The sequence below is a fragment of the Lepus europaeus genome, chromosome X (genome assembly GCF_033115175.1).
Source record: "Lepus europaeus isolate LE1 chromosome X, mLepTim1.pri, whole genome shotgun sequence".
In the NCBI taxonomy this organism is placed as follows: domain Eukaryota; kingdom Metazoa; phylum Chordata; class Mammalia; order Lagomorpha; family Leporidae; genus Lepus; species Lepus europaeus.
Window position 1 is genome coordinate 85863861 of NC_084850.1, and position 24875 is coordinate 85888735.

Sequence of the window (24875 nt, forward strand, 5' to 3'; positions counted from 1 at the left end):
AACTCTGCCTCTCAAATAAACAAATCTTTAAAAAAAAAGATACATCAGAGTTGGAATATACTGTCAAGCAAATGGACATAACAGACATTTATGGAACATTTCACCCAACAGCTACAGAATACACATTCTTCTCATCAGCACATGGACTGTTTTCTAGGATAGACCACATATTGAGCCACAAATGAATTCTCAGTAAATTTAAAAAGATTGAAATCATACCATGTAACTTCTCAGACCATAAAGGAATAAAACTAGAAATTAAAAACAAGAAGAACAATAGAACACTCATAAACACTTGGAAATTAAACAACATGCTACTGAATGATCAATGGGTTGTTGAAGAAATTAAAAGGGAAATAAAAAACGTTCTTGAAATAAATGAAAATACAACAAATCAAAACCTGTGGGACACAGCAAAAGCAGTGTTAAGGGGGAAGTTTATAGCATTAAGTGCTTATAATTAAAAAAAAAAAGAGAGAAATGTCTCAAATAAAAGATCTAATGATGCATCTTAAAAAGACTTAGAAAAACAAGAACAAACCAATCACCAAATCAGCAGGAGGCAAGAAATCATAAAGATCAGAGTGGAAATAAATGAAATTAAAAATACAAAAGATCAACAAAAATATAAGTTGGTTTTTTGAGAAGATAAACAAAATAGATAAACCTCTAGTTAGACTAACAAGGACAACAGAGAAAACTCAAAAAAAAAAATTAGAGATGAAAAAGGAATTGTTACAACCAACATCACTAAAATACAAAGGATCATAAGGAACTACTTTGAAGAACTATATGCTAATAAAACTGGAAAGCCTCAAAGAAATGGATCACTTTCTGGACACATATAGCCCACCGAGAGTAAATCAAGAAGATACAGACAATCTAAACAGACCCGTAACAAGCAATGAGACTGAAGCAGTAATCAAAAGTCTTCCATCAAGGAAAAGTTCAGGACCTGATGGTTTTACTACTGAATTTTACAAAATATCCAAAGGGGAAGTAACTCCAATACTTTTCAAACTATTCCAAAATATTGAATAGGATGGAACTCTGCCAGACACTTTTTATGAGGCCATTATCACTTTGATACCAAAACCAAAGACATGACACGAAAAGAAATCTTACATTCTTAATGAACATGCATGCAAAGATCCTCAACAAAATACTAGCAAATTGAATCCAAAACCGCATAAAAAAGATCATACATTACAATCAAGTGGTATTCATCCCAGAAATGCAACAGTGGTTTTAACATTAGCAAATCAATAAATGTCATAAGTCACAGCAATAGAATGAAGCACAAAAACCATATGGTCCTCTCAACAGACACAGTGAAAGCATTTGATACGATTCAACATCCAGTCATGACAAAAACTCTCCACAAATTAGGTATAGAAGAAACAGTCTTCAAAATTATAAAGTCTACATACTACAAATCAACAGCCAAAATCATACTGTGTGGGGAAAAAGCTGAAAGTGTTTCCTTTCTGATCTGGAACAAAACAATGAGGTCCACTTTTGCCACTCTTATTTAACACAGTATTGGAGGGGCCTGTGTCATGGCATAGCAGGTTGAGTCATTTTAGGCCAGCATCCCATATGGGCAGATGCCCAGCACATGGAAGATTTCTCTCTGTCTCCCTCTTTCTCTGTCACTCTGTCAAATAAATAAAATCTTAAAAAAATTTTTAAACCTCTGCATAAAAAGATAATAGAAGTGAAAATATAACTCTCAGAATGGGAGTAGGGGCCAGCACTGTGGTGTAGTAGGTTAAGCCTCGGCCTGCAGCACTGGCATCCCATATGGGCACTAGTTTGAGTCCCAGTCTCCACTTCCAATCTAGCTCCCTGCTAATGGTCTGGGAAACCAGTGAAGGATGGCCCAAGTGCTTGGGTCCCTGCACTGGCGTGGGAGACCCAGAAGAAGCTCCTGCCTCCTGGCTTCAGACAGGCCCAGCTCTGGCCATTGCAGCCATTTGGGCGAGTGAACCAGCAGATGGAAGACTTCTCTCTCTATCTCTGCCTCTCTCTCTGTAACTCTGCCTCTCAAATAAATTTTTAAAAAATCTTAAAAAAAAAAGAATGTTACACTACTATAGTTTCAATGATCTGTGATTTTACTTTAAAATTTACTGTATATAGGTGAAATGCTCATGTTTCCATTCAATTATTGTTTATAGCCATTGTCTATATTCCCACTAAACTAGGGTCTTTTTGCTTTTTACTTGTTAAGCTCCTTATTCAGTGAAGTAGTAAGTCTTTACTGTAATGTAAATTTAAAATATGTTATCTCAAAAACTAAAGAAAGAAAGGGAGAAGAAAGGAGGGTGGGAGGGAGAGTAAGAGGGAGGAAAGGAGTATCATTATGGTATCAGAATTGTTATCTACAAACCATATAGAGTCTGTTAAAAAATAATTAAATTTTTTAAAAGAATTTTCCAAGGCTTTAGGTAGAAAATATGAATGTGGGAACATGTCATATCTTCTGGAAATCTAGAGGGCAAAATGCTGGGGGAGTGTCCACTGATAAGTCCCACCCTAACTGATTTTGGTGATATTTAAAAAATAAACTTGGGCCGGCACCGTGGCTCAACAGGCTAATCCTCCGCCTTGCGGCGCTGGCACACCGGGTTCTAGTCCCGGTCGGGGCACCGGATTCTGTCCCGGTTGCCCCTCTTCCAGGCCAGCTCTCTGCTGTGGCCAGGGAGTGCAGTGGAGGATGGCCCAAGTGCTTGGGCCCTGCACCCCATGGGAGACCAGGAGAAGCACCTGGCTCCTGCCTTCGGAACAGTGCGGTGCGCCAGCCGCGGAGGCCATTGGAGGGTGAACCAACGGCAAAGGAAGACCTTTCTCTCTGTCTCTCTCACTGTCCACTCTGCCTGTCAAAAATTAAAAACAAAAATAAACTTGAGAATTATATTCAGTTCTCCAAAAAAATTATTTATTTGAATGTCAGAGAGGCAAGAGATCTTGGTTTACTTCCCAAATACCTGCAATAGCTGGGGCTGGGCCAAGTTAAAACCAGGAGCCTGGAACTCAGTCTGGGTCTCCTGCATGGTGGCAGGAACTCAACTACTTATGCCATCACCTGCTGTCTTCCAGGGTATAAGTTAGCAGGAAGCTGGATCAGAAGCAAAGCAGGGACTTGAACTCAAGGACTCTAATATGGAATGCAGGCTCCCAGGTAGTGACTTAACTGCTGTACCAAATGCTCACCCTAGGTTGTCTTTTTTTAATCATTAGCCTGGACATTCATTCTATTCACAAGCTAATTTGTCATTAGAAGTTCTAAGGAAACTGTTGCTATCTAGTAGATCTGCTGATCTTTCAAAAGCCAGCAAAGGTAACTTTCTAAAGTCTTCCTTGAGGATGCCAGCCTGAATTGATGTTTTCTACTCAGAAATCTTAATAGGGGCTGGCACTGTGGCGTAGCAGGTAAAGCCGCCGCCTAAAGCACCAGCATCCTATATGGGCGCTGGTTCGACTCCCAGCTGCTCCACTTCCGATCCAGCTCTCTGCTATGGCCTGGGAAAACAGCAGAAGATGGCCCAAGTCCTTGGGCCCCTGCCCCCACATCGGAAGACCTGGAGGAAGCTCTTGGCTCCTGGCTTCGGATCAGTGCTGCAGCTTCTGGCCATTGCAGCCAACTGGGGAGTGAACCAGCAGATGGAAGACCTCTCTCTCTCTAACTGACTTTCAAATAAATAAATAAATCTTAAAAAAAAGAAATCTTAATGAAGTTACTAAGAAGTGTTTTTGAGAACTAACCACATGCTGTGTTATGGTGTTCTTCCATTGGCATGTTGAGATGTTACTGATGCTACTGAACATCTCAATTACTTCACTTATGTTTAGCTCTCTTCTCCACACTAGGTTTAGAACCTCTGGGGACAGCAGGTGAAGTCTTCTACTTCTCTGTTCCCTCTAAAGCTTCTTGTGCTTAGTAGACACTTAAAATAATATCCATTGATTTGATTCTTACTTGGCCTGGTTGACATCCTTCTTTGCCGTCTGGAGTTCAAGAACCAATTCTTCCTTTTCCTTTTGCAGACTGAGGACTTCCAATTCAAGATTTTTTATGTTATCCTAGAAAGGTTATAGTCAGAGAGAAAGAAAACATTATATGGCACAGGAAGGAAATTGCTTCAACATTCCTTATCTCAAGAAACTATGCATGAAATTTTACCACTTAAATTGCACATTAAAAACCGTTCTTATTGATTTGATGGAGACTGAAGTTATGTAGACATAAAAGCAGGACTTGGAACCCAAGAATTTGAATTTTGAGTGCAACATTTACCATTTAAGTATTTTGAGGAAAGTAACATTTAACCTTGGTTTCTGTGCAGAAGCCTTACTGTAACAGGTTTGAGACTGCTATCCTTAGAAGTTGGTTTGCAAGGTTGGCTCATGGCATGGACCTGGAGACTATGACTTTAGTAGGGTTCCTGTCATTCCCTACCTGGTGAGAGTAGCTCACTAGAAGTCTTCCCAATGAATCATAGGACCAGGGGTTGTACTGGGGACTGGGGACTCCAAATAATTGCTCCATCTACATAGGTAATTAACAACAATACCTATCCCACAGGATTATTGTGAAAATTCTGTTCTCATAACCGAAAAAGATGGGAGGAAATTGGCTGAATGAGTGATTGGTAGCTAAGAAGATTATCCACAGGCTCCACACTAGCATCGTATTGACACAAAGAAGCAGAGGCAGATTCAGTGGCGCTCTGTCACAGAAGCTTTCTAAATAAGCTGGAGTTGCTTTCCAAGCAATACACTGAGCCACTCCTTCCTGTATAACCAATGAAAATGACTCTCACTATTTATAAGTTTCCTGCTTATTTAAATAGGTCAACAGTGTGTGTATATAGACATATATATTCTTTATACTTATTTTTATGTACAGAAGTTACATATGTATACATTCTTTTTTAAAAAAGATTTATTTATTTGAAAGGCAGAGTTACAGAGACAGAGAGTGAGAGTGAGAATCTTCCACCTGCTGGTTCACTCCCCAAATAACGACCCTGGCTGCACCAGGCCGAAGCCAGGACCTTCTTCTGGGTCTTCCATGTGGGTGCAGGGGCTCAAGGACTTGGGACATCCTCTGCTGCATTCCCAGGCCATAGCAGAGAGATGGATCAGAAGAGGAGCAGCCGGGACTCGAACAGGAACCCACATGGGATGCTGGCCATGACTTAACTTGCTGCACCACAGTGTTGGCCCTGAATACATTCTTTAAAAAATAAAGGTCAAATTCCCTTGACTATCTCACCCCTGCAAAAATTCCATTCCTCTTTCTAGAAGTAACCAGTGTTACCAACATGGTAAAGATCTGCCAGAATCCTTTCCCCAGACTTTTACATATTACACATCACTTACATATATAAAACATATGTATTATAAATATTATATATTATAATCAAACATATAAATACAGATTACATATGTAAATGTCTAGATTCATATAACTTAATAATACATATTATATACATATGCATATGTATGAGGGCACTTTAAGAAGTTCATAGAAAATGGAATTAACTTTTATCTGTTTATTTCAGTGCAAAAATTTTTTCATAATATGTATTTTTCATGAACTTTTTGAAGACCCCTTATATGTATAAATTTTTTGCAACAAAATGAACCCATTTTTAGTTCCATTTTTTTCATGAAATTTTTGAAGTACCCTTGTATATATGTGGATGTATCAATTAAAATATGGGTTAAGTTATTCTATAATTTGTTTTTTTTTTAAATTCTCTTGTAAAAGATTTTATTTTAATTTTATTTGAAAGGCAGAGAGATTTTGTATCCACTGGTTTACTCTCCAAATGCCTGCAATAGCTGGGGTTTGGCAAGGTCAAAGCCAAGAGCTTGGAATTCCATCTGGGTATCCCACATGGGTGGCCCAGAACTGAAGTACTTGAGCCATCATCTGCTGCTTCCCAGTGTGAGCATTAGGAAAAAACTGAATCAGAAGCAGACTTGAACCAGGCTCTTTGATATGGGATGTAGCACCCCAAGTGGAATCTTAACCACTGTGCCAAAACATCTACCCCTATAAATTGGTTTCTTAAATTTCACTGGTCTTAGAGATTTATTTATTTCAGCACATATAGATCCAACTCATTCTTTTTTGTCACCATGAAATATTCTTGTATGTATCTTCTGTACACTTAAGCAAGGTTTCACTAGGGTAGAGAGAAGTGGAAATTATAGGGTCATGATGGAACACATTTTCAATTCTAACAGACACTATCAAATTGTCATCCAAAGTAATACTTCAATTTCCACTCTCACTAGCTATGTATGAGCACTTGATTCCCTGTACCCCTATCAACATTTAATACTATACTTCAGAATTGCTAGCAATCTGATGAGTGAGAAATAGTATCTCTCAGTTATATGCACCACATTTAGCCAGTAATTCTTTCAGCAGCTCTACTGGGAGAGTTATTCAAATATTTGAGTCTTGGTTTGCTATAACTTAAGGTAATTTTCATTAATCAGAACCTATGTCCCCTCCAATTTCTCTACAGCAACTCTTCAAAGTAACAGGAAAAACACCATTTAGAATAAAAAACTGCCTTATTTCTTAGAAAAAGAGAGGCAGTGATACATGTGATTAAAAGGTACTGCTTGCATTAAGAATTTATTTCTTCTTAACTTTTTAGGTTTGGGAGCTCAAGCAAATTTTATTCCAAGGGGAGAAAAGACTAGATATCTCATTATAGCTGTAACTGTAGCTCACTACTAGCACCGCTACCTAGGGTTAGAAATACACTGGGGATCTCATGTCCCCATGCTTCTGGGCAAGAGTATAAGAAGAGAGCAATAATTTCTCAGTCTTATCAGTAATCCTTTATTTACCCTGCAAAAGCCAAAATACACTTGACCTAAAAAAAAAAAAAAACCCGCTGCATTGTACATATTGAACTTACTCCCTCCTGAAATCCTATTATTATGATCCCAAACAGTTGTATAAATAAAAAAAGAATGAAGAGAGCAGAGTAGTTGAGAAATATCAGCAGACTTTTTAAAAAAGAAAACTGTTTGGTAAGTGGTAACAGACTTCCAGAATGGAAAAATCTAAAATGTAACTCTGATAAGGATGAATGCTAAGCAGTAAGGCAATGTATACCACAGAGGAGCATAGAATTCCTTTCTGGAGGGGCTGAATCTCACAGGCTGGACTTAACAGACGCTGGACACAGTCCTAGGCAGTGATGAAGCACCATACTGGTGACAGGAATTAAATAAAAGTATGTATTTGACAGAGTGGCTCCAACTCCCTTACCTTCTCTGCATTACCAGAGCAGTGGCACACAGCCACTCTGCTCACATAACTCCAGGCAGGAGACTGAAAGGTTTCTTTATTGGAAACTAACTAGCTCAAGAGAAACCCATGCACACATAGCTTCTTATTGGCTTTTAGTGTTATACTCTTAAATATGAATAGACAGCCAAAGAGCATCAGAAGTCTGAGGAAAGCTTCTTAAACAGAAGAGACCAAAACAGACACACTAAAGAAGGAAGTTTGAGAAAACAGAGGCAAGCCTGGGAGAAGAAAATCTTGAAAAGATTTAATTCCTATTCACAGAGATGGGTGATATTCCATGAAAAAAAAATAATGGAGCTGGTATTGGGGTGCAGGTAGCTAAGCCACTGCCTATGACACCAGCATTCCACGAGCACCAGTTTGAGTCCCAGCTGTTCCACTTCTGATCTAACTCCCTGCTAATGCACCTGGGTAAGCAGTGGAAGATGGCCCAAATACTTGGGCTCCTGCCACCCCCATGGAGACCCAGATGGAGTTCCAGGCTCCTGCCTTCAGCCTGGATGTTGATGTCATTTGGGGAGTAAAGCAATGGATGGAAGATCAATCAATCAATCAATCAATCTCTACCCCTCCTTGCTTACATCCCTCCTTCCTCCCCTCCTTCTGTCTTTTAAATAAACGAATCTTTAAAGAAATAGAAAACAGGAAGGAAGAGATAAGAGAAACAGAAACTAAATTTAAGAAATCCAATACTGGACTAAGAGGAATAGAAGAAAGAGAAAATGTAAAGAGGTAGCATATCAAGGCACCAAGCACAATAAAGGAGAAAAAGACACACAACAAGGCACCTCATTGTGAAATTAAATAACCCTGGAGAACAAAGCAAAGATGCTGAAGGTTTCCAGTAAGGGGAGGGAAGGGGATCAGATCAAATACAAAGAATCAAGAATCATAATGGACTTCTCAACAGCAACATTGGAAATAGAAGATAACAGAGCAAGGCTTTCAAAATTCTGAAGCAAAATGATTTCCACAGAATTCTGAACCCAGCTAAACTATCAAGTGTCTTTTCCCTTTGGAAAAAAAAGCTATTTTTAGCCAAGCAAAGCTTTAAAACATTTTCCTTCCACATGTGCTTTCTCAGAAAGCTACTGGGGTCATAGTCCACCCAGACAAAGCTATCCCAAGAAGGAGGAAGACATGGATCTGTTTTAGGAGAGATGAGAAGTGAAGCAAATTCCCAGGATGATAGTCCCAGGTTGATGGCTGGGTAGTAGATATTAGAGAAAATGAACCAGGACAGAGGTTCCAAGAGGATTGTTTTCAAGAAAGAAATGCACTGATAAATTAGCTGGTGTGTTTGATCATAAGAATTTTAATATAAAGTTTGGAAATAAAATGATTGACAGGCACATAGAAGACTAGGTAAATGAAGAAAATGAGATTATTAACTCTGGAAAACATAAAAAGCTATACAAGAATTGTCATTGCAATATACTATGTAGCTCAATTGTAAAACATATTCACATAGTCAGAAAAATTTAAACACTAAATATTCATTTAGCCAAAAAGTTGAACTATTTTGAAAGATAGAGGAGAAATAGTCTGCGTGGGTGGTGGGATAAGAGAGCTTTATTCTTGTTTTCATAGTGGAAAGTCAATAGATAATATCTAAAAGTTTTAAGTTAACACAATTATATTGTTAATTCTTACCTAGAAATATGGAGGCAAATGTCAGAATAGCTTAAAGAACCTAAAGTATTCACCTAAGAAATAGATGAGAAGGTAGTAGGGCAAGACTACCTTTATTTTTATGAGTATTGTAGTGTTTGACTTTTAACAATTGATCTTCTGGATATAAAGAGAATTGGAAATGAAAAAAAAAAAAAACAACCTGGTGTTAAACTGGAAACGGCATAGAAAATTAATTAATTTTTTTAAAAAGCTATTATGTAGGATCTCTGTCTTCAATGTGCTGTACATTGTTATTTAATGCTATAATTAGTACTCCAATGGTAGTTTTTTCACTTTATGTTGCTATATGGGCAAACTGTTGAAATCTTTACCTAATATGTACTAAACTGATCTTCTGTATATAAAGAGAATTGAAAATGAATCTTTATGTGAATGGAAGGGGAAAGGAAGCGGGAAAGGGGAGGGTTGCGGGCGGGAAGGAAGTTATGGGAGGGGGGAAGCCATTGTAACCCATAAGCTGTACTTTGGAAATTTATATTCATTAAATAAAAGTTTAAAAAAAAAGACAAAAACAAAACAAAAAAAATGAGGCACATGTATTTGTTTGACATATCTAAAACTAACCCTAAAAAAAGTTTATCAAGATTGAAACAAAAAAGGAGAAAAAAAACCCTCTATTGGCCAACTAAGTTATTATTTAGGAAATACTCTCTACCTTAGAGGAAAAAGTGGTGAAAATTAATTTGGAGAAACACTTTCATTGCTTTTTTTCCCCTTGTTTTTATTCTACTTTGAAAATGTAGTAGAGCTGGTAAAGCAGGAGTACTATTTCTCAATATAAGCATATAGTATAGCTAGATGAGAAAGCAATTCACTTTTTCCCCTACCACCCATTTTAACATCCCTTTTTGATCACAGATAAACAACTGGGGGTAACCTGAAAGCAAAGACTAACCTTCAAGTAAAGACTTGATTATCAATTAGCAAGGGCCACTTAGAACTACTACAAGGAAAACACTTAGGCATTTGCCAAGCCATGTGATGTCTATTTTGAGTCTCTTCATAATTCATACTATAACCCAGATTAAGAGATGCACCTCTCTGAATCCAAGCACAGTTATTAGAACTAAACAACTAGGGGGCACTATTTATTAAATAGTATTTATTAAATACCTGTGGCATTAGGTAAGGTATTAGATTAAAGGGAACAAAAGTGCAGGTTCCTTAGCCTGAATAAGCCCTTTTTATAAACAAATAATATAACTTGAGTTGCACTATGCATGACTGTGTTGTGTTTTCATCATCAAAAATAGTGTGCTTGTCTTCTTTTCCCTTTCAGTGACAGAGATGGCAAACATGAACAAATGCTGCCCTTGAAAATAGTTTACCTGGTACTGGAACTGAATGGGCTGTAACTGGCTGTCATTCTGAGTGATCTTTCTGGCCAGGGCCTCTTTCAGTGCAAGGGCTTTATTCAATTCAATCAATTCCTTCGACATCTGAGCTTGACGTAGAGCATGCTGAGTGGTGAAAGCATCAGAAGACCTGCTGGTCTCTGGACTGCTTTCGACTTGCTGGAAAAGATCAGGATAACAATGTGTGAGACAAACAAACAACTGGAGTTTCTTGGGCACTATTTCATCAAGCCTCAGCCACTCCTTCCACTAGCAATATGTCTGTTCCTTCAACACTATGGTTTCTCACAACATTAGCTTTAAACATCTTAAGTCATTGGCATTGGCCTGTCTTTGTTCTCACAAGTATCTGATTCCTTACATACTTTAACTGACTCCTTAAATATAACCAAGCTTCTTGTTTATTCCTGTAGTAATCTGGTCAATATTTCTTACTTAGACCTTATTCCAAGGAGTCCTCAGAGGAGAGGAGGTGCTGGAAATACATGCAAACATGGTAGAAATGGAGAAAAGGGTTGAGTCCTTCTCACATAGCTGATCTCTAGTATCTGGTTTATTTCCTATCTTTCTTCTTTCAGAATTTGAAAACTACCAACATATATTCATTTTAGAGGGAAAAGACTGTCTCAAGCAAACCATTTCATTTTGACTTGATATCCTTTAATCCAATATAATACATTGAATGTATCCTTGCCATCTGAGCACTCAAAAATATTTTCCTTGGTTCTTTTAGCCCCTAACCATCCCACCCATAGAAAAGTATGCTGAAAAAAAACCAAATACACAAACAAAAAACCCGTTCTCTGCTCTAAAGCTTTTCTGACTTCACCATAATTCCCTAATATTTTTGTTCTCCTCCTTTTAACTTGTTTGGACAGGCAATGGAGAACACTAGCACACTAGCATCTAACGCAAAATCAGAAAGCCAGATTGCACATGCAGACTGTGACACCCCTGAGAAGCTCTGCAATCCGTTAGCAGTTACTGTTACTGTGAGAGAGCGAGCCTATCCAAGTTAGGGATCTTTATGAAGCTGAGATTTACACTAAGGATTTCTGGATTTCCATGGCATTCTGTGAAGCACGGTAGCAATCACAGACTCTCTTCTTCAGTCAAGTGATAAATTATAAAAAGTAGCACAGGCACAGTTAGAGCTCCCAGTTCCACACAAAGGGGCCCATTACTTACGGCTTCTGGTTCTACCGCAGTATCAATGGCCGCAGCCATGCAAGCAGCGGTTTCATCCTGCAATAACAAATGTCTCAATTTAGGAAAAGATTCTGAAGTGCAGCTTCCTAGTGGAGTTCATATTGGTTATTTAATTTTTTTCAAGTGTACACAGAGACCGTTTAAGGTGCTTGACCTGTTTCATAATCCCAGATACCCCAACAGCTGCACATTTCCATTCCCTACCTCTCAAGGGTCTTTTCTTCTTCATAAAGGGCAACTGTGTGGTCTTTGTAAGAAATAAGGTCATGTGGCAACTGACATATTTATTGCACTTCTCCTGCTCTGCTAAAGATCACTGGGCCAGAGTGAAACACCTTGCCATTTCAACAGGCCAAAGTTCATCCCATATTATAGACTCTATCTTTTCTTTTTCTGCTTCCACCATCAAGTCTATTTCTATTAATATACAAGTCTAGCCAATTCTTCTAGGCATACCACAATAAGAACACAAATATCAAATACATGCAATGCATCAGAAAAGTGAATTTAAAAAAAAATTTAATTACAATTAGTCAAGGTAGCAAGATTCTCCTCTATAAAGAAAGAAATGTTCCCAGGTAGGTACCCTGGACAAATGTGCTCATGAAGTCAGATAAGTGGACTTCAGCCCCTGTCCCTTATAGCGATAGGAACTGATGATACGTAGCTACTCCAAGTCGTAGGGAAAAGGTAAGCATTGACTCCCTCCAGAATGACAAATTCCTTTTTGGGGCAGTGGAACAACCATCACTTAGAAGGGAAATCTAAACTCTCTGTCTTTCTCTCACTATCTAACTCTGCCTGTCAAAAAAAGAAGGGAAATCTAAAACTACTTATTAGGACTAATTTGTTTATAGACTATCATATGAGCAAGCTCTGTTCTCACCACTGGAATTCAGGCCTTACTTGGCATCTTAACATATGGATTACTGCCTCTTTTTAAGTGATTCTGCAAAGTCCTGGGAAGAAAGGATTATTTCTAGGAAGTCATGTGATTAAGAAGGTCATAGGTGAAAAGAGCTACTGGCTTCATAGCAAAGAAAGAATTCAGGGTCAGCACATGGAATAATCTCTACTTTAACTCTGTGAAACACTGGATAGCTGTTGAAACTGGAATCTCTGGACCTTTAAGGTGAAGAGGCCCTCAGTAAGTGCTGTTCATCAAATATCTCCCTTATTCTGCCCAGAAATTCCCAGTGAGGCTCCAAGAGAACTCACAAGGAAGCTCCAGTGTCCCCATATCCTTTCTTACCATGATTTGCAGGACTGGTGATTCTCCAACTACAGGTGCACAGTCAGTCAATTACCAGTAAATGGGTACCCTTTCCTCCCTCCTGTGTTTCAATTTTCAGTAGAAAGACTAGTTCGAGACCCATCCTAGATGATTAGAGATTATTACACTGGTTTTGGAGGCTTTTTTTCCTAGTAGCTTCCATTCAGGATCAAAGTAGATGTGTTAATCCTTAAAGAAGATATGTTGTCACTGTGGGTTTACCTTTGGCCTTTGGCCCAGTGAAATTTCACAATGCTAAGGTTTGAGCTCAGGGCTACAGTGACATGTTCTGTGTGAATATGGCAGGATTCTGACTTCATAATTCTAAATGTAAACATATAACAATAGGATGTATTTATTTCTTCTTCCATTCCCACATTCTCAGGCTACAACTGAGAACCTCTTGTAAGTAAAAAAAAGAAAAAAAGAAAGAAAGAAAGACTTAATGAAGATGATGACCAGGGGAACAAGGCTAGGGTACACTGTGTTACGTTAATCAGCAAAAGCCTCCAAAATGAGGTTTGTGCTTGTAGGCTGTAGGTAATGCCATTACTGGGCATGAAAAATGCTTTATTGCGAGCTAGTCTTGGAGGAAGGGTTCTAAAAAACAAACAAAAATTATTTGATTTTGTGGGAACTGAAAGGACTGCATGAATTTCCTCACAGGTAACCGCAACAAGGAGGTTTGCTTGAATTATACTTTAAAGGAAGAAATGGTACAGTTTAGTGCTCAGAGCCCCAGGAGGAATATTCAGGAACAATGGCTGCCTTCATAACTGAAAAGGGGGTGTTCACCCATCACTTAAAATAAAAATAGTTTTAATCCAGAATGAAGGGCACAAGCACTTACATTGGAAACATTTTGCTTTCACTGTAGTGAGTCTTAATAAAAGCCACAGGATACACTGTTGTGTATTTAAAAAAAAATGTAGCTGGGAGGGCCTCTGAACAATAGATGTGGAGAACTCTGATTCAAGAGTCCAGCAGGGGCCTGGGATAAAAGAGCTTACTCTGCCTAAGCGTGACAGTGGATGGAAGCCAGGGACTTTATCAGCTTGTGGCAATCTTTAGCACCCTCCTCCCATGTGTGCCAAGTACATTTTCGTGGCAGACAGCAATTGTACAGCGTTCTCCTGAGCCAGCCGCCACTAGCGACTTCCTCTACAGGCACACCAGGCACCAGTCATTTTGCCAGATCCTCAATGATGATGCATTACGTTTTTTATTAATTTGATTCTATGCATTTCCGTCGTCCTTTCTGTGGGACTCAAAGCCCCAGCAAGGAGGTCTTGTGAACTCCTCTAAGACTGGTGTGGTGACTGTAAACAATGGAGCCCGGGGTCACTATTTTCTGAACTTATAAATTTTGGCTCCAGCCGGCTTCTGTAGCCGAGGTTATCTTAAATTCTGAGGCAGTTCACATGAGGTTTGTATATGTCAGATGTTCCAGTTACGTTTACGTGGAATTAGAGATTATGAATTCTAACCTTGTCATAAGTCATTCTCTAGCATGCACTCTACACGTCAGCTACATTGAAGTTCTTACCATTTCCTAAACTTTTCAGACCTCTTGGATTTTGCATATGTCTTTTCCTTTATATGGGTTGTCTTTTTCCACTTGTCTGTAATGGCAAGCTCCAATTTATTTTTAGGACTCAGTTTCTTCTATGATGCCTTCTGGAATTTTCTAGACTAACAGGCAAACTGTCCTTCTTTTGTGACTCTGCTGTACTTTGTTCACATTACTAATGCAAAAGGATTAAAGCAGACATCAAAGATGGTTCCCAGTCTTCCTTGTCTTCAGTCCTCACCTCCTTTCCCTTTCCTTTTTGGTCACTTCTCCCACCTGTGAATCTTGACCAACTGACAAACTACAAGGCATGCAAAAATAACTTGTGAGTAATAATCTGACACTTATCAGGATGGGATGGCACCAATATGAAGGGTCTTCAAAAAGTTCAAGGAAATGCATATTATGAAAAAAACATGCATGGATCCCCAATTTTTTTGTACCAAAACTCAATTTTTAACTCATTTTCCACAAACTTTCTGAAGTACTCACTTACATTTCTGAGGCAGAGGCATGAAAACTGGAGCAGCCTCTGGCCAGAAGTCTCCCTGCAATTAACAACAAACTGTGGCCTGAATCAAACCAGGAGGACATACACTGCTTTCTTCTCACTTTATACAACTCCAACCCTGCTTCAGCTTGGGGAGTTCTCTGAAGTTCAAGTGTTCCCTGAATGGATCTGCTGAATAATGCCCTTAACCTCATTCCTTGTCAAATTATTTCTGTTTGACAGTAATATAGGACTGGTTAAGTGGCAGAAGTGCCTTCAAACCAGGGTCTGTCTGGTTCTGGACCCCAGGTTTTCAATTACTGTGCCCTATCCATTGGATAAACAAACTATCATCTTGGACTGTTTGTGATGGTTTCATAGGATACCTTGTATTCTAAAACACTGCCTAAGAGTCTTTTGGGAAGTTACTCATTGAATTTCTTAGAACTAACCATTATAACCCTTCAACCCAATAATATTATATGGTTATTTTTTTCATTTACTATTTTTTATAAAGAGTTTGTTTTTATCTATTTGAAAGGCAGAACAACAGAGAGAGAGAGAGAGATGTAGAGGTATAGAGACAGATCTTCAATCTACTGGTTCACTTCCCAAATGCCTGCAACAGCCAGATCTAGGTCAGGCTGAAGCCAGGAGCCTGGAACTCCATCTGGATCTCCCATGTGGGTGGCAGGGGCCCAAGGACTTGATCCATCATCTGCTGCCTTCCAGGATGCACTGGCAGTTGGATTGGCAGCAGAGGTGCTAGGACTTGAACTGGCACTCCAATATGAGATGTGTGCATTGCAAACTACAACCTAACCCACAGTACTTTGTCTGCCCCCTTCATTCACTCTCTATTTAAAATTTATTCATTTTATTGCTGCTTGGCTTTAGGATTATTTCCAGTTTGGAGCTACTTAAATAATGTTGCCATAAGCATTCTTATACAAACCTTTTGAGCACAAGGGCACATGTTTTTGTTGGACATACAGGCATGGAAGGCCATAAAGTGTGTATATGTTCTTTTTTTAAGATGTATTCATTTATTTGGAAAGAGTTATAAAGAGAGGGGGAGAGACAGAGATCTTTCATCTGCTGGTTTACTCCCCAGATGACCGCAATGGCCAGTGCTGGGCCAGGTTGAACAGGAACCAGGAGTTTCATCTGGGTCTCCCATGTGGGTGGTAAGGGCCCAAACACTTGGGCCATCTTGTGCTGCTTTTCCCAAGCCATTAGCTGGATCAGAATGGGAGCAGCCAGGACATGAACCAGCATCCATAGGGAATGCCGGTGTCATAGGCAGTGGCTTTACCCACTTTGCCACAACACCAGCCCCTCATTCACTTATTAAGGGTATGTCTATATGTGGCTCATTTTGTGATAATCCTATGGACTACTCTAGAAAACACTGGGCAAGACCAGGGAGTGGGAGACTCACTGTTCTGGTAAGAGTAAACTTCTGTCCTGGGCAGGTATTAGCCTAGTGGTTAAGTCACTGGTTAGGATGTCTACATCCCACATCAGAGTGTCAGGGTTTTATATCAGGCTCCAACTCCTGATTCTAGCTTCCTGCTAATGCAGACCCTAGAAACAGTAGTGATGGCTCAAAGAAGTTGGGTCCCTGCCACCCACATGGGAGACCTGGATCAAGTTCCTGGCTCCCAGATTCAGGCCCCCTCACACCCCACTCTTGTAGGCATTTGTAGAGTGAGGCAGTGGATGGGAGTTTTCTCTTCATTTGTTTCATTCTCTCAAATATTTTTTAATTGAAAAAAAATGGAAAACTTATGCCCAAGAGCTAGGAATCACCACCAGGCATTTATTACGCATTACTTTTTCAGAATAATAAATAAGAGAATGGGGGCTGGCATTGTTGCATCATGGGTTAAGCTGTTGCTTGCAATGTCAGCATCTCATATCAGAGTGACAGTTCGAGTCTGGGCTGCTCAGCTTTTGATCTAGCTCCCTGCTAATGTGCCTAGAAAAGCAGTGGAGGAAGGACTAAGTACTTGTTCCCCTGCCACCCACATGGGACATGTGGATGAGAGTTCCTGGCTCCTGGCTTTGACCTGGTCCAGACCCAGCTGCTGCAGCCATTTGTGGAATGAACCTCAGGATAGAAGATCTCTTCCTCTTTCCGCCTCTCCTTCTCTCTCTGTCACTGCCTTTCAATACATTTTTTTTTTTGACAGGCAGAGTGGACAGTGAGAGAGAGAGAGAGAGAGAGAGAGAGAGAAAGGTCTTCCTTTTGCCGTTGGTTCACCCTCCAATGGCTGCCGCGGCCGGTGCGCTATGGCCGGGGCACTGCGCTGATCCGAAGGCAGGAGCCAGGTGCTTCTCCTGGTCTCCCATGCGGGAGCAGGGGCCAAGGGCTTGGGCCATCCTCCACTGTACTCTCTGGCCACAGCAGAGAGCTGGCCTGGAAGAGGGGCAACCAGGACAGAATCCGGCGCCCTGACCAGGACTAGAACCCGGTGTGCCGGTGCCACAAGGCGGAGGATTAGCCTATTGAGCCGCGGCGCTGGACTCAATACATTTTTAAAATCATAAAGAGAATATAGATGGAATAAAACTAATGATAACTATTTTACATTGTATGTTATGATTTCAACATTTTTAAAAAGTATATAAGCCTAAGGACTAAGAGAAAGAACACCAAAAATTAAAATAGATTTTTAGGGTGGTGAGAATGCAAGAATTTTTCTTCTGGGAAAAAGAAATAATTATCTCATCCCCAAAATATACCCACAACTACTATAATAGTTTGAAAAATAAATAAAAATGGAACTTATAGCAGAACAATCATTCAAACTTTTATTCCTGGTTATAAAGAAGAATTATGGTACTAACTGGTTGTCCTAAGCTATCTGTCAGAACTCAGCTTATTTAAAAATGGGGAATGGTACAGGGCTTCTTATTAACTTAGCCTACACTACGAGGACAGCAAATCAATGCCTTACTGCTCTTGTTATCTAGACAATTTTGTATTGTTACATAGCTGCTTGGTGGCTTTTGATTAGAATACTGAAATACTAATGTGCCATTGCATATATGAGCCCTGAGTGTTTTTTAAAGATTTACTTATTTATTTGAAAGGCAGAGTTACAGAGAAAGAGAGGAGAGGCAGAGAGAGAGACAGGTCTTCCATCCATTGATTCACTCCCCAAATGGCTGCAACGGCCAGAGCTGGGCCAATCCAAAGCCAGGAGCGAGGAGCTTCTTCCAGATCTCCCATGTCAGTGCAGGGGACCAAGCACTTGGGCCATCCTCCACTGCTTTCCCAGGCTATAGCAGTGAGCTGGGTTGGAACTGGAGCGGCCAGGACACGAACCGGCCCCCATAGTGGGTGGCAGCTTTACCCACTTTGTCACAGTGCCGGCCCCAATGAGTGTTTTAACAAACTCAATATTCAGATCCTAACCAATGATCCGTGATCTCTTTCTGTCCTCACGTAGCTCACAATCTAGTTGTCTGAGCCAAAAGCAGTTAGAAATGCTAAAATATGTCAAGGAAAATAGATGAAAGTGATATGTGTATTTACAGTGCCCCTACTTGGCTTACCGATAGTTGGGTAATCACTTGCTGCAGGTTACGAATTATCTCTACATTTTCTCTCAATTCTTTGTCTTCCAGAGTCTCCACTAGCTTTTGAAGATCCAGCTTGCAGCTGAAAGTTCAAGCAAAAGGCCCCAAGGGTTAATCATGCTGCGGCGGCCAGATGATCCGTGATTATGTACTAAGGCGGTAGAGGTCACTAACAAATGTCGGATAGGACACTTACGCCGCATGCTGCCTGAGCTCTTCTAGCTTGGTGTTCATTTTTTCATTCGCTTGCTCTGTCTGCAATAAAGACCAGGAGATCGTCAGTGGCATTGCCTGACAGCCTCGCCTCATTATGCTCTCTTTCCCCTACTCGTATGGATTAAAGCCTAGGTAGAAAGGCTGCCTCCTTTGCTGTAATAGAGGATTTAGTGGGCTTTGGTTATTTAGTGAGAAATGTGTTTCTTAACAGAGTCATGGAAATTAGCCCTTCAGTCAACATGAGCTACTAAAAATAGCATCCAAGCAGCTGGGTTTTATGCTTGCCTTCTAGCTCAGACTATGGGGTGGAGTGTGAAGTCTTAATTCCATAGAGAACTTTGCAACTGGGGGAAAAAGCAATAGTTTCTGGCATGCTACTCCCGGCTGTTTGCAAGGAAAAAAAATCACTTTAAACTGCCTCCTACACTACACTGTTCCCCAGCCCCAGCATAAGGGCACTGAAAACATAAAAGGGCCTCACACTAAATTTGAGCTGAGATTTTTAAAAAGTTACACTATCTGATTTGGTAGGCTAGTTTTAGCCAAAGAAAGCAAGAAAAGGGGTAAGGCCCAAGAATGATGTTAGAGAAAAAAGAAACAGCAGAAGGCAGCTACGTTTTGGGAAGAGTGATTGATATTTTCAGTTTTATTTCAATCACAGTATCTGTAACATGCCGGATTGCAACAGATTTGGGAAGGTCAGTTTATATAGGACAAAAATGTTGTGCTTGTCATGAAGTTTTCACAGGATGTCAAACAATAAGCCTATCAGGCAGCCACTATGGCAACCTTATAAAGGTCAGATGGGTATGTGGCTAGAATTACAAGTGCTGTATGTTATGTCAGCAATACTCATGTAAAACATGGCATCTACAGTACTTCAAAGGCATAAAATGAAGCATCGGAGACAGAAAACTGTATATAAAGTTCCTCTCGATCCCAGTTTCACTGTTCTGCTAGGAATGGACAACACAGTAGATATAAGATTTGACTTCTCCTAAAGAAATCTTTCAGCAGCTTCCCTTCTTTGACTGCTTAATGCAGGTGTATGTGTTAGAGAAGTTTAATTACATTTTGGTGAAAACTCATTTTCATTCCTGGCAATAGTTGTGCTACCAAAGACTGAGTTGCATTTAGACTAGTAGAAAAACGTTAGTGACAGAGCCAGCGCACATGCCTTCAGGAGGTTAGCCATCATCAGATAGACAGGTAGCAAGATTCAGAACTGGTGTAATCAGTTACATAGTGATCCACTACTGAGAATTTAACATATGGAAAATGAATTAAAATTAATTTCCCAGCTGTTGTATTCCACCATGGCAGCTGTTCAGAGGGAATATGAAATGTGACAACATCAGGGAAAGGGAAATAGAGAAGAATTAAAATGAATGAGGGATTGGTTACGTGGGACAAGTTAAGTATCACTTAGCTGAAATATTGAATCAAATAATGTGCTTTGGATCTCAGATTTTTTTTTTGGAATGCTCATAGTTGTATACATGAGATGTCTTAGGGATGGGACCCAAGTCTAAACACAAAATGCATTCAATCTTTCACATACACCTCATACAACATACCCTGGAAGTAAATTCAGATATTTTTAATGCCCCTGTATTTTTACTGTAATCTGTCACATGAGGTCACATGTGGAACTTTCCATTTGTGGCACTGTATTGGCATTTAAAGTTTCATATTTGTGAACATTTTGAATTTCAGATTTTCAGATTAGGGATGCTCAACCTGTATTATGGATAAAGACTAGGCAGAACTTAAGGTAAAAGGGACTTAATTCTTCCCTTCCTGGTATTTTAGAACAAATCTCCTTTAAAATGGGATTCATGTAGATTCTTGGTGGCGGATATACAGGTGTTCATTGTACAATTCTTATAACTTTTCTGTATGTTTGATGATAAGTTCATGTGTTTATCCACAGAGGGGCTCTCTGCAGGATATGGTGATACAAACACTTTTCTTTCCGCATAACTCATCTCTCACAATGAGAAGCAATTTAAATATTTTGGAAAATAAAGTTACTAAACATGCAGACTGCTGGTAGTTTCATCTTGGGGCCTCACCAAAATGATCCTCTCCAACATCTGAGCTGTCTGACCAGCTGCCTCGCTCAGCCCACGACTTAATTTTTCATTCTCCTCTGCCAGGGACTGATTCTTCTCCATCAGGGATTGTAGATTCTCTGATGGTTCCACACTAAAACAAAGAAGGTAACGGATTAGAAAAATATCTGATTGATAATGCCTATATCAGAGGTGGACAAGAACACAGCCCACGGGACCTATAGGTCGTGGTTGGGTTCAATTCACCTCACCAAAGTCTGGGGAAAGTGTACTTAAGCTTACCTATCCTGCTAGTGAGGTAACATACTGGATGAACAGGAAACACACCCCTGAAGTACTTCAATGGTTTGAGGAAGGTAATAATTCAGAATCAGATATCATTTTAACAGGAAAATTTTTTTTAAGATATATTTATTTGAAAGGCAGAGTGACAGAAAGGAAGGGAGAGTCCAAAGCCAGGAACTCAGAACTCCATCCAGGTCTGCCACATGGGTGGCATGGACCCAAGCACTCGAGCCATCATCTGCTGCTTTCCCAGTCTTATCAGCAGGAAGCTGGGTCAGAAACAGAGGAGCCAGGACTCAAACTGGCACTCCGACATGGGATGCAGGCATACCAACTGGCAGCCTAACGTGCTGTGCCACAAAGTCTGCCCCACCAGGAATGATTAACCTTTAGCTTGGCTCTTTGGTTTAAGGTCATGTAAGTAAGAAATGAAGTCTAAATGTAGCTAAAATGTATGTTCTCTGGCTCTTTGTCTCACCTTCAGTCCCTCAAAGACTAGAGAAGTAGGGAAGGAAGACGTGTGGAGGAGGCAAAAGGGACCCTGCTCAGGGTCAAAGTTTAGCCTGATCGATACAAGTGGATTATCCATTTACTGTAAAGTTAGGAAAATAGCATTTAAGAAGTCAGAAAGCCGAAATGATGATCTGTGGCCACTAAGAACACAACTCATACTTCTTTATAAATAAGCGCTCCTGTCTAAATTCAAGCTTAGCTTGGAACTGATGACCCATGGCCTCCTGATTTCAAATTGCTTCAAATGGTTGGTAGCATCAATGGCATCCATTTCGAATAGGAGTAAAAAGGAAAGACAGCAATAGCTTGAAGGGATACATACATATAAATAAGAACCTTTGGAACATAAGCACATTACTTGATTACATCAGCTCTCGACTAATGAAGTGGATCAATAAAAAGCACAGCTTTTCTTTTTCTAATCCATTGGGATAAAATGTTCAAAAGACTAGAAAATCAGACTGGTTAAAAAAAAAGATCAGAGGAAATATGAAGATTTGATCTGAAGAAGACTCCAGGGAAAAATGAGTAGTTGTCAAGGCTGTGATAAAGAGGGGAAAAAAGGACAGGGAGCAGCTGTTCTCAATCTCAATAAAGGAGAGAAAAGGATGTCAGGAACCCAGTGAATGCCCTTTCACCCAGCTTAAGGCTCCATCAATTTGTATAGAAATTCTTAGCCTGCCCTTTATCAAAAAGTTAATGGTAAGGTCACATAATAAGACCTCACATTACACTATTAAGACTCTTATGAAGGAATGTTCAATTAAATATGTGGCTTTTAAAAATAAATTGTTAATAAATTCAGTGTTATCTCTGATTGTTCTGTTTCCTTATTTACTTATTAAACTGAAAACTTATGTGTTAGTCATGTAAGTCAGCAAGCTTCAATGTAATGATAATTTTAATTTAACAGTTTTTTCCTCTGAAAAATTTTCAAGGTTTCTCTAAATGAAGGAATCATATTTAAGACAACTGTTGATTTCCAAGGAAAATTCAGCACTTAGAAGTAGGCTCTTCACTGAAATTTGAGGCTAACACTTGAATATTTAAATATTACAGGGATGAGCAATTAGCCTAGTGGCTAAGATGTCCATGTCCCATATCAGAGTAACTGGGTTCAATACCCAACTGGGATCCTGACTCCAACTTCCTGCTAACATAGACTCTGGGAGTTGGTGATAATGGCTCAAGTAATTTGGTCCCTGTGACTCAAACTAGAGACTTGGAGCACATTTCTAGATCCTGGGACAGGCTTTTGGGAGAGTGAACCCGTGGATGAGAGCTCTCTGTTTATCTTTCTTTGTCTCTCAAGTTAAATAAAGCTTATATACTACTACAATTAATAACAACAGCTAATATTGTTTTAAAAAACATGTTTGGGGGCCGGTGCTGTGGCATAGCAGGTAAAGCTTCTGCCTGCAATGCCGGCATCCCATATGGGCACCAGTTCAAGACCCAGCTGCTTCACTTCCAATCCAGCTCTCTGCAATGGCCTGGGAAAGCAGTAGAGGATAGCTCAAGTCCTTGGGTCCCTGCACCTGCATGGGAGACCCAGAAGAAGCTCTTGGCTTTGGATTGGCCCAGCTCTGGCCATTTAGGGAGTGAACCAGTAGAAGGAAGACCTCTCTCTCTCTCTGCCTTTGCCCTTTGCCTCTCCCTCTCAAATAAATAAATCTATAAAACAAACAAACAACATGTTTGTGGTTTTTTTTCTTTTGAAAGGCAGAGCTACAGAGTGAGCAAGCAAATCAATCTTCTATCTACTGGTTCACTCCCTAAATGCTCACAAAAGCCAGGGCTAGGCCAAGCCAAAACCAGCAGCCAGGAACTCCATCTGGGTCTCCCATGTGGTGGTATTTGAGTCATCATTTGCTGCCTCTCAGAATGTGATTTGGTAGGAAGCTGGATGGAAAGCGGAGTAGCTGGGACTCAAATCAGGCACTCTGAAATGGGATGTGGGTGTCCCAAATGGTGGTTTAACCCATTGTGCCACAATGCCCACCTCAATAGCTGATACTCTTACATAGCACTATGTGCTAGGCTCTATTCTAAGTGCTTTACTTATTATGAAAGGATAAAGTCTCACAACAGCCCTATGAAGTAGGTTCTACTGCTTCTATCATTTCACAATTGAGGAAACTGGGGCACAAAGAGGCCAAAATAACCCAAAACCAAACAACAGTGTGTAAAAGTGAAGCTGGGATGTGAGCTTAGTAGTCAATCTACTATGCAAATTAAAGAGATGGGTTCTATAGGAACGCAAAGAATAGAGGATATAAGAGCTCTGGAGCTACTAAGGAAAAAAGAGTTCTTTGCAAGATTTTTAAAAAGCATTTTAGGACCTCACCATGAAATAGGACACCCATATGATAGGGAAGACTTTAAGAGTGAAGCAGAAAATAGGACGACAGCCAGGCAAAGATTAGACTAAAAAAGAAAATACAGAAAAAAGCCAATGCTTCCTATTTTACATGCTATTTAATTGCCAATGCTAGGAACTCAAGTTAGCTGAACAGGTGCAAATTGAGAAACTACTCACAGAAAATAAATGCAAAAGCTTCAATGACACACATCCAAAAACAAAAGGACGTAACCCAAGGACAAAAAGCAAAAATATTCATATAGGTAAAACATATGTTTTGTAGAAAGTCTTATGAAACTTCTCTAAACATATATACATTTTTGAGAAAAGAAATTAGAAACTTTATTTCTCTGTAAAATACCATTTTATCTCTGTAAAGTAAACTGAGTTTAATTATCTGATCCATCAACTGTTTCTTAGAATCTATTACCTTTGCAGCTGAAAAAAAAATTTTTTTTTGACAGGCAGAGTGGATAGTGAGAGAGAGAGAGAGAGACAGAGAGAAAGGTCTTCCTTTTTGCTGTTGGTTCACCCTCCAATGGCCGCTGCGGCCGGCGCACCGCGCTGATCCAAAGCCAGGAGCCAGGTGCTTCTCCTGGTCTCCCATGCGGGTGCAGGGCCCAAGGACTTGGGCCATCCTTCACTGCCTTCCCGGGCCATAGCAGAGAGGTGGCCTGGAAGAGGGGCAACCGGGATAGAATCCGGCACCCCGACTGGGACTAGAACCCGGTGTGCCGGTGCCGCAAGGTGGAGGATTAGCCTGTTGAGCCATGGCGCCGGCTGCAGCTGAAATTTTTTAAAAAATGTATTTCTTTCCATTTTCTTTGAAAGGCAGAGAAAGAGACAGAGATCTTCTGTCTGCTGGTTCACTTCCCCAAAGGTCCACAACAGCCACG

The 24875-nt window shown here is 40.0% G+C and overlaps 1 protein-coding gene across 5 annotated transcripts in view; it reads right to left on the minus strand.

The window, feature by feature from the left end:
- KIF4A (kinesin family member 4A) overlaps positions 1 to 24875 on the minus strand; it is a 131270-nt gene that overhangs the window by 53068 nt on the left and 53327 nt on the right. For all 5 annotated transcript variants that reach the window (XM_062183178.1, XM_062183175.1, XM_062183177.1 and 2 more), the window contains exons 12-17: positions 20820 to 20952; positions 18725 to 18783; positions 18505 to 18610; positions 11587 to 11643; positions 10372 to 10557; positions 3983 to 4086 (exon numbers count right to left, since the gene is read on the minus strand). In XM_062183178.1, the coding sequence (XP_062039162.1) occupies positions 3983 to 4086; positions 10372 to 10557; positions 11587 to 11643; positions 18505 to 18610; positions 18725 to 18783; positions 20820 to 20952 (645 nt within the window). The remainder of the gene's footprint in view (positions 1 to 3982; positions 4087 to 10371; positions 10558 to 11586; positions 11644 to 18504; positions 18611 to 18724; positions 18784 to 20819; positions 20953 to 24875) is intronic.